A 9,907-nucleotide genomic window follows, 5' to 3' on the forward strand; every position below is an offset into this window, starting at 1 on the left:
ATCCCATGGATGACCATCCCGATCTAGCGAGCTCACTGCTTCGCTCCGCAATATCGGTCTGGCCTTCGCCCCATAGAGAGCGATTATGTGGGCGGGGCTACTTGCCTTGACAGACAAACACCTTCAGCCAATAAGCCACACTTGACTGTTGGGGTGCTGAGGGCCAATAATGGGCGTGGCTCAAAACAAACTGATCACGTGGTTCTCGATCACGTGCTTCTCTGAAACCTCGGTAACGGGCCTGCGCTAACACACCTCGGAGCGATACCGTAACATCACAACTAGCAGGTAGCTTACCTATAATTATAAAAAAAATAATAATGGCACGTATCTGCTAAATTGCAAATAGCTTCTAATGTCAAACACGTGGATAGCTAATGGGTTAGCTAGTTAACGTTGGCAATGCGTGTACTAGTATGGATGTTCCTGGCGAGCTAACTTTAGCTAGTTAACAGTTAGCCTAGCTAGTATCTGGCTAGGTGTAGGTCTCGTTAACTGAGCACACGTTTGTTTGTATGTGTTGGCTAGCTAGCACTAGCTAGTTAATTGCCAGTCAGTAGCCATAAAACGTAACGTATTATTTCTAGAGAGGACGTAACTTACTATTACTAGAGAGGGAGATGCACGGAGATATTTCTTAATTGAATCTCTCTCTCCCCCTCTCCCTTCAGCCATGGAGACTGACTCATCCCTCTTCAACTCGGAGCTAGAGCAGCAGCAGCAAGAGGAGTTGTACCAACAGCTTCTTCTACAGGTCTGTAGCTGGCAGCCAGCTAGACTGCATCCTGCACTAGATTGTAGTTTCCCCCTTGACAGTAACGTTAGAATGATTTAAAATATGATAAACTGTAAAATAGATGCAGCACTTGCACGGTGATGTAGTCTCACAGGATAAGAGGAATGCCAGTGAATGGAAGTGCAAACGTTAACTCGAGATAATTGCAGACACTGTTATGTTGAATGCTGAAGCACACAGATATACCACTGTTGTTAGCCTAGCTATAGTATGTTCTATTTACACTGACTGCCATAGCATACGTTTTGTGCTCTGTGTCTATCAGGGTTCTTCCTGCATAGAGGATTTTTTGGCGCCCCCCAAAGAGATTTTACCCAGAGCCAAAGGAAAATCAGCAGTGCCAAAATGCTAAAAATTGAGAATAAAAATATAAGTTCAAATCCTCTCCAAATGTGTTTGATAGCGTGTTTCAAGTGCAACCCATCCCTCTTTCTTGCATTGTCCATGGTTTGGACCACTGGTAATTGAGATAATTAATAGAAGGTCATCAATATCCTAAACATTTGGTCTTCATATCCATTTTGTGTCATGTCGGGATAATTCCCGCGATTGTGAAAAGTGAGCTTGACAGCAAAGACTATAGGCCTATACATGCTGGTAGGCTACTCGGCATAAAAATGAGGTTTCCCCAAAAATTGTGTGCGGATCACCCCCCAAAGATCCATTCTGAGCTAGGAAAAACCCTATCTATGCACCTCTCTCTCTGTGTCTCTCACACTGTCTTTCTGTAATTCTCTCTCAGACAATGGGCAAAGTGCAAAGCACAGATCCTGATTCCAGAGTCATTCGACCACAGCCAGGTCAGTTTCTCTCAACGACGCTGCTAAGCTGGAAATAAACAAGAGCCGACATGCTCCTCACTGCTCCTGACAAAAGACGGCCCGAGTCAGAAGTTCGTACCTCCCTGGTGTACACACAGCAAGAATAAACTGATGTCAGAGTCCGACTGTAAGCTAACGTTGGCACTGGCTTTATCAGGTTTAGGCTTATGAAATGGATCAAGGGATGCATCCTGTACTTGAGAATTAACTGTCAATGACTTGGCTTGTTATGCTGTCATTATAAATCAACACAAGCACATAATGTCCAGCTAATCTTCATGCATCTACGCTATATGGACAAAAGTATTGGGACACCTACATTTTACACCTACTGTACAGGAGCTTTTATGACATCCCATTCTAAATTCATAGAATGGGATGTCATAAAAGCTCCTGTAGGTGTAATGTGTAGGTGTCCCAATACTTTTGTCCATATAGTGTGTATCATGTATCTAGTTGTGGATAAATCGGTTGGAATCAGGAAAGGCTTTAATCTTTGTGTTCAGTAGAGTCTCAATGCCATGGCTATCAACAATGGACCCCCCCCCCCCTGTGTGAAACTCCTGCTTAAATGGCCTACTTCCTCCCGAAGTCCCAAAATGTCTAGCTGATTTCTCTGAGAAGTCGGAACCCGACGGCTCTAAACGAGCTAAAAATGCATCCCTATCAAGCCAATACTACGACGGCTAGAACCCCCGCTGTTTTCGTCGGACCGCCGGCTCGGTGTATTTCCAGCTTTACACCCTGCGTTTCAGTAGATGTTCTATGCCAGCTTCAGATAAACCTTATTCTCTGTTGTTCCTCTCCTCCAGGCATGTGTGTGAAGACCCTGTCGCTGCCTGACAAACAGAAGCTTTTCATCAACATCTGTCAGTCTCCCTCTGTCCCACCGCCTCCCTCCCTCTCCAGGGAGGAGCTAGTGGAGCTCCTTGAATCCGACGACCCCACAGGATACAGGGTACCCATGAGCCTCGGCGAGCCCCACACTGAGCTAGACAACAGTGAGTGGCTGAGGGACAATACTCTTCTTTTCTCAACTGTTTCCCCCCCTCCTCAATACTCAATAGTGGAGTACTGTCAACCACAAACAGCGTTTAGCGTTTCATCGAATCACATTCACATTCAAGATCTGTTTATTAGCCGTGTATATGGTTCACACATACTAGGACCCGGATACAAGAACATTTCTTCTTCGTCTTATGGGTAGGTTGGTTTCGTCCTCTCCCCCCAGGCTCGGGGCCGAGGGGCTATCCTTTTACCACCCCGAGCCTGGGTGAGGGGGTCACCCGGGCTATATATCCGGGCACACCTCCAGGAGCCATGTCACCAGTTCGTCATCCACGACCGTCAGGCCATGCATTCCGTTGGGTGTCCGATATATTTGGATGACGTGGTCTGCGGTTTGTTCCTCGGCGCCACGCTCCCACGCCAAGCTCCATCTGTGCACCGATGAGCGGAAGCGTCAACAACATTGATAGTCTTCCGTGGCTGAGATGGGAGAAACTCTGCATAAGACAACAATAGCCTGGACAGCTCACAGGTCTGGGCTTTATGGAAGAGTGGCAAGAAGAAAGCCCTTGAAAACTCACCTGAAGGCATGTGCAAAGCTGATCAAAGACTTCCTCTAACAGAATTGCTGCCAAAGGTGCTTCTACGGTACCAAGTATCAGTAGTTTCTCCCATCTCCGCCACAGAAGACTCAATGTTATTTTATCATTCCTTCCCCTGATTGGTGCTATTCGAGAACCTTGTCCTGAATCTGTTTGGAAAGTTCCTTGATCTTGACCTAGTGTTGAGGCCACAACATTGATTTGGTGTTTCAAATGTGTCACAGCAAAGGGGGTAAATATGTATCCAATCAATTATTTGCTGGTTTTTATTTCCAATTCATTTGACGTTATAGAGTATGTTTATCGGTGACAACCCCCCCACCAAATTAAATCCATTTTTATTCTATGTTGTAACAATGACATGTGGAAGAGGTCCAAGGGGGGTGAATACTTTTCATAGGCGCTGTGTAGTCCAAGAGAAATGTCTATCTGGGATACATCTACAAAGGGTTGCTTGCTACATCTGATATTAGCATATTATAATGGTTCTACTCGTCGTCACTGAAAATGAGGGCAACCACAGTGGCCCTCGAGTATAAATTAAGGCTATTGAATTGAATTGGTTGAACCTTTTTATTCCCACAGATTCACAGGGCTGCACAGCATATGATGTGGTCATCAACCTGGAATTCTTTCAGAAGTGCCAGGTGTGTGTTTGTTCATCTAGTTTGTTTTTTTTTTAATTTAATTTTAGTTTTATTTATTTTACCTAAGCAGAAAATTACATTTTGTGTACAGTCAAGCTGGAAAGTCTGCACACCCCTTCCACCTCCACGTTGTATTTTGTTGAGAAGGTGAATGGGGTGTGCAGACTTTCTGGCTCGACTGTTGTAGGTGTGTATTGTGTGACAGCAGTGTGTTTAATCAATATTTATTTTTCCTCCTGCTTCTAGAAAGATCCTCTATTCCAGCAGTTTCTACTGGCAGTGTGTCTAGAGGGACTGGAGAACAAATACAACCTGGAGCTCAGTAGAGGTGTGTGTGTGTGTGTGTGTGTGTGTGTGTGTGTGTGTGTGTGTGTGTGTGTGTGTGTGTGTGTGTGTGTGTTGATGGCTTACAGTACACATATGGGACTGATGGTTTTGCACAGGCAAGTGCCTGCATGAAAGTGGCGAGCCTTAAGCAGAAATGTGTGTGGGCATGTCTCTAATTTCCAGACTGGAAGATTCTGAAGAACAGGAAGTTTCTTGGTTCTGTTATTGAGCAGAACATTCGCACCAAGAGCAAACCTGTCATTCAGGAGATAGATTCCAAGTAGGTTTCTCAACCCTCCGAGCAAGAAAATGGCCTCCCTCTGGCCTTTTCTCCTCTCTCTCTCTCTCTCTCGCTCTCATTCTCTCTCTCTCTCGCTCTCTCTCTCTCGCTCTCTCTCTCTCGCTCACATTCATTTCAGTATCAGTATCTTTGATACCCCTTTCTTTCTTTCTTTCTTTCTTTCTTTCTCTCTCTGTTTCTCTCTCACTTTCTCTCTCTCTGTCCTTGATCCGTCTTTACTCGGCGCACATCCTCTCAATTACACAAACGCGCACACACAGGTTTTGGTTCTGCCAGTTGCACAGACAAGATAGTTTTTCCGAGTTTTTTGCTCTCCCACCTTCAACGCTAGAGAAACGTACAGAGAAGGGAGTGTGCTTCACACCACTGTCGGTATAAGCATTACGTCTGTAGATCCGTTAATGGAGAGATGTAAAGAAAACAGGCGTGGGACTGGGATGAATGTGGAATTTATAACAATGGTTCTCTTTCTTTCCCTCTTTCAACTCGTCAAACTCTTTCCTCAGGGAGTCGTCCACACCCCCAGATGCAGACCGAAGGTAAGCTCTTGGGTCTGGTCCCTCCACTGTGCATTTACACCTTCCTGGTTAACACATTCTTGCTGTTTTGTTGTTGTTGTTGTTGTAAACAACTGTAATGAACACCAAGTGCACAGTAAACACGGTGTTCCCCATCCATGATGCATGCATGTTCCTTTGTGGCAATGATGGAGTGAAAACTTGAAATTTCTTTTTGAATTATCGATACTCTAACCTATGAGAATGAGAATTCTGACATGTAAAACGAAGATTAAACAAGCCAGGAAGGTTTTACATACCTAGACTTTGGGTTTAAAAAGTAGAAGTGTCTCTGAGTAGAATAGACTATACTTTTACTGTCTGGAACAGCAGTTTGTGTCCATGTCCAATGCAATATGTACTGTTAGAAAAGATATATACATGTAGGAGAGTAGGGCTGGGTTTAAAAAATCGATTCATCGATTCTGAATCAAATGATTCAGAATCGATTCATGAATCCCAAAATCGATCTTTTATTGAATGAATAAATGAAGGAATGAATAGTTCATTAATTCATTCAATGATTCATTCATTAATTTTTGGAAGTCAGTATCGATACCCAGCCCTAGTATTGATGTGTTGCATAACTTGGCAGTCATGTAATTAAGGTTACAGCTAAAAAAAAACGTTTTAGTAACACACTTTAAAAAGGTTTTAGTAACACTAACCGAATCGATATTGAATCGAATCGAATCGAGATAATCGATTCCGAACCTTGTGAATCGGAATCGAATCGATTCTTGAAATTCGACTCGATACCCAGCCCTATAGGAGAGTGCTACAATGGGTCCGATAGACTGAGTAAAAGAAGAAAATCAGGTGCTCATCAAAGGATAAAATAATATAACAATAAAAAGTGACTGTCCAGCTTACTCAAAATGGTGCGAGACGCAGTCAACGGAGTATCCTGCAGCACTCTGATGAGTTAAAAATCCTTTATTGTGCACGGGACCAACGCGTTTCGACTTGGATAGTCGTGATCAGGGTGATGAAGGTGGATTTTTAACTTATCAGAGTTTCTCAGGATTCTCCTTTGACTGCGCACACCTTTTTGAGTAAGCTGGACAGTCACTTTTTATTGCAATATGGACTGTTTTGGCAACTGTGGTTATGACACCTAGTGGTGGGCTTTGGCACAGTCCATCTTGTGAATCGTAGCATGTAGCCCAGGGACCAGACAAGCAAGCCCCTGAACCTCTAAAGCGGATTTGAAACGTAGAAGGGCTCCTGTGTAGAATGGAGTATACCTTTACTGAGACACAAAGTGTATTATTAGCAATGGGGAAAAATGAACAGTGGCCACTGGCTAGCACTCTTATTTAGCAACTCTCTCTCCTGGTCACTCATTATTCACCTTTCTGGCCCCCGGGTGAAACTGTTTTTTTTCTTCCCTCTGGAATATTTAGGGGTGGGACCCATGCCCAACCCCACCCCCCTCCCATTGCTCTCTGTAAAGCGCATTGTGTTGCCTCTGTCTATGAAATGCGCTATATAAATAAAGTTTGATTTGATAATTGCGCCTTCTTTCCCTCCACCCTTTACTCGGTCCTTGCTACAGGCCAGAGTTCTGTTTGTTGGTGGAGCCCCCTGTTGGTGATCCAGAGTATCTGATAGCAGAGATTCAGCTTCCAGGGGTGGTGAGACGCCGACTCAGTCATATATTTTACTTAGTGGAAAACTCTGTCTATTGGTTATTCCTCTCTGGACTGTTGCAATTGATTCTGCTACTGTATGTTGAAATAGCTCTGACTTCCAGTGTGAAAGGTTTAGGGGAGTTAACCCTTATAACTACATTTATACTCTTTGATATTACAACTGGCTAAAGTTAAAGATCAACAACTTAGGTGAGGGAGTAGGAAAATTAAGATTGATATTGAAAATGCAATACAAGAAAATCAACCCTCTGAACAAGAAAACGGCCCTTGAATGTAACTGATTTTTCTCTCTCCCTCTGGCCTTTTTTCTCTCTCTCTCTCTCTCCCTCTCTCTCTCTCTCTCTCTCTCTCTCCATCTCCATCTCGCTCTCTCCATCTCGCTCTCTCTCCCTCTCGCTCTCTCTCCCTCTCGCTCTCTCTCTCTCCCTCTCGCTCTCTCTCCCTCTCGCGCTCTCTCTCCTGCTCTCTCTCTCTCTCTGGTCGCCAGTCATCCTCTCGCTCCCTCGTTCTGGACCTAGGAGAGGACAGGCTGGTTCTGAAGGCCCGTCCTGGTCTCTTTCATCTAGACATTTTCTTCCCCTTCTTCATCAACCAGGAGAGCAGCGCTGCACAGTACAACACTAAAACACAGGTACAGTATGATACACACACACACCCTCACAAACATCAAGTCAACACACAACCACCCTCGCTGTCTTAGCGTCCCCCACAGTGGAACAAGGGGGAGGCTGATTGATCGATTTCATTTATTTTTAAGACAGGGACAAGGTACAGTAGACATTTCCCCTATAGAATAGGGAGAGATGCACTGTACAAGGTTATAGCTAAACAGCTAATTTCCACCCGCAGTCATTGGGCAAATAAATATACAGTCTTAAAATAGTGGGGCAAATAGTACACAGTCGTAAAGTTACATACATAGAAGGAATACAAAAAAGTTATGTAGCAAAGATTTCACTCATCCCTATACCCACATCCCAACCTCCCCAGACCCTTAAAAAACAAACCCTAAGTACAGCCCCCATACATATGTGCCACACACACACACACACTTGACTACAGGTGCGACTACAGGTGCGACTACAGGTGCGCGCAGCTTTGCTGAGCAAGTATCCACTGCTTTGCGAGGCGAGAGCAGAACCGTGTAGCAGAACCCACCACTGAGCTCACAGCTTGAGGAGCACCCGTGATTGGTTGGATTGTTTGGTCTACATGTTAGGACTCTCAGATTGGCTGGTCCTTGTTTAGGTATTTTGCAGAGCTGTCAACGTTAATGCGTTAACTCTCACGATTAATCTGGAAACTTTATCGCATGAGAAAAAGAAAGAAGCAAATGAATCATACTACCAAATTTGAACCCAACTTCTTCCCGTAATTCGAAACGCGAGGGTTTACCTTTACTGAAAGGCATGTGAAACTTGGATAAGTTATCTGCGTTTCATGCCTTTCAGTAATTCAGCCAGGTAAACACTCACATAAACACTCGCTGAGATGACGCAATGACTGAGGAGACAGAACCAGATGGAAATTTGGATATAAGTGAACTTTTGTGTACATATTATATTACAGTGATGTAGGCTACCGTCTTTCCACCAAAGCAAGTTGAGTATAAGAAAAGCTTCCGGGTGGAGGTTTGGATAAAACCCAAGTTGTGTGCACGTTGCTGTGATGTAGGATGTAGCCTACTGTCTTCCCACTGATGCAAGTTGAGAAAATCCAGGCCAGATCCGGCCTGGCTGATGGGCGTACTCTTTTGATGGTCTGTACAGGCCTTTTTCACATGTCCACGTTTCCAACACAGAAGTTAAAAAAAGTAGTGTGGCCATGGTCCCACCCCCCTGAACAACACCAAAACCCCCACTCTACCTCAACCCCTGCCTCTATCTGGGCCCAGGCACACTCACACTCATGCACACACAGACATATACCAGTGTTTGCCATGTCTCTCCTATGATGTGTTTAGCCCTTCTTGCTCTGAAAATGTAATTTAATGTAATTTATTGCTCTATAAATGTTCTTAGCCGTTAGACAAACATACTCCAGGAGCTTGCTCGATCGCCTCGTTGAGAGGGGTCAGGGAAGAATTTTTACAGCTCACTCTTCTGGCCCCTGGGTGATACTGTTTTTTTGCTTCCCTCTGGAATATGTAGGGGTGGGACCTATGCCCACCTCCCTTGTTCTCTGTTAAGCGCATTGTGTTGCCTCTGTGTATGAAATGCGCTATACAAATAAAGCTTTGATTAATTTGATTGACAGACACAATCGGGCGGTGTCCCAGCAACCATACCTTAAGCTTTCACGCCTTTCCCATGAACAATCATGTAAAGCGAAAATATTTTAAGAGTTTAAGGTCCTAAGTTAACCGTAGGAAGAGGGAACACCTACTGTCTGTAGCAGGCACTTCACGCAGACTGACTTCACAAACAGCCAAAAGTCTGTATTGCTTCTCTCTTGTCTAACGAATTGTCTGTCTGTTCCCCAGTAGCCTAATAAGCGCTTGCAGAAGCCTACCCGCCCATCTGATCACAGTATTATTATTCAAATAGAGCTAAAAATTAATCCCAACTTTTACACGTGCATCATTTGTGTGGGACAACATATTTACTGTGCACTTGTGTTGAATTATCTCTCTTATTTACCTCATCTCTCTCTTTCCCTCTTCTTCACATACATACAGATTCTCACAGTGACAATGCCAGTGGTGTCTTCATGAAGAAACTGGACATCAAATTCATTCACCCGTGGTTGTTAAATGAAAATAAACGTTATTTTTTGTAAAGTAAAAATAGTCTGAGTGGTTATGTGCAATTATCATTTGTTACAGTCAACACACTTAATCCTGATTCCTGCAGTATTCCTCTTCCATTGATACATTTCAGAGCTCGTCAATGCTGGCTCTGTGTGGGTTGTGTGAGTGTTCTATGAACTGAAGACCCTCTTCATGGAAAGAGGAGGAATAAAATACTCTGTCCGTCTAATCTATTTCTGGCTCTGGTCTGCTCCTTTCATCCCTCTGTTGTCCCCTCTCTTTCTCTCTCACGCCCCCCACCCCCATCCTTCCCCCTCCACCTGCCCATTGCTCTCCCCCATTTGTCCAGTGAGGTCATCTTCCCTTTCTCCTAATCCCTGGAGGTGCTCGTTTTTCTGTCCCAAAGTCCACCCCTAATCCGCACATGGCCCCCTGCCCTATTTT

General features: G+C 44.3%; 1 protein-coding gene across 2 annotated transcripts; it reads left to right on the forward strand.

Annotated features, from left to right (window-relative positions):
• Window positions 1–242: 242 nt before the first annotated feature.
• On the forward strand, window positions 243–9,500 carry pih1d1 (PIH1 domain containing 1). Of its 2 annotated transcripts, XM_084438825.1 has the most exons (11): window positions 243–288; window positions 672–754; window positions 1,539–1,596; window positions 2,430–2,618; window positions 3,813–3,874; window positions 4,121–4,202; window positions 4,385–4,481; window positions 5,009–5,041; window positions 6,618–6,696; window positions 7,202–7,345; window positions 9,392–9,500. In XM_084438825.1, exons 2-11 carry the CDS (start codon window positions 674–676, stop codon window positions 9,425–9,427), a joined length of 861 nt encoding a protein of 286 aa, XP_084294951.1. In that variant the 5' UTR covers window positions 243–288; window positions 672–673; the 3' UTR covers window positions 9,428–9,500. The 2 variants fall into 2 exon arrangements, with proteins under 2 accessions (XP_084294951.1, XP_084294952.1); XM_084438826.1 differs by lacking the exon at window positions 1,539–1,596 and having other exon boundaries at window positions 268–288.
• The last annotated feature ends 407 nt before the right edge of the window (window positions 9,501–9,907 follow it).

The sequence above is a fragment of the Borostomias antarcticus genome (genome assembly GCF_949987555.1).
Source record: "Borostomias antarcticus genome assembly, chromosome: 5".
In the NCBI taxonomy this organism is placed as follows: Eukaryota; Metazoa; Chordata; class Actinopteri; order Stomiiformes; family Stomiidae; genus Borostomias; species Borostomias antarcticus.

Bases quoted from the DNA above. Each gene is read 5' to 3' on its own strand.
- pih1d1 (XM_084438825.1), top strand. From the start codon at position 674: ATGGAGACTGACTCATCCCTCTTCAACTCGGAGCTAGAGCAGCAGCAG. The intron at 2,619-3,812 runs GTGAGTGGCTGA...TTATTCCCACAG, and splicing joins CCACACTGAGCTAGACAACA to ATTCACAGGGCTGCACAGCA. The intron at 4,482-5,008 runs GTAGGTTTCTCA...CTCTTTCCTCAG, and splicing joins ATTCAGGAGATAGATTCCAA to GGAGTCGTCCACACCCCCAG.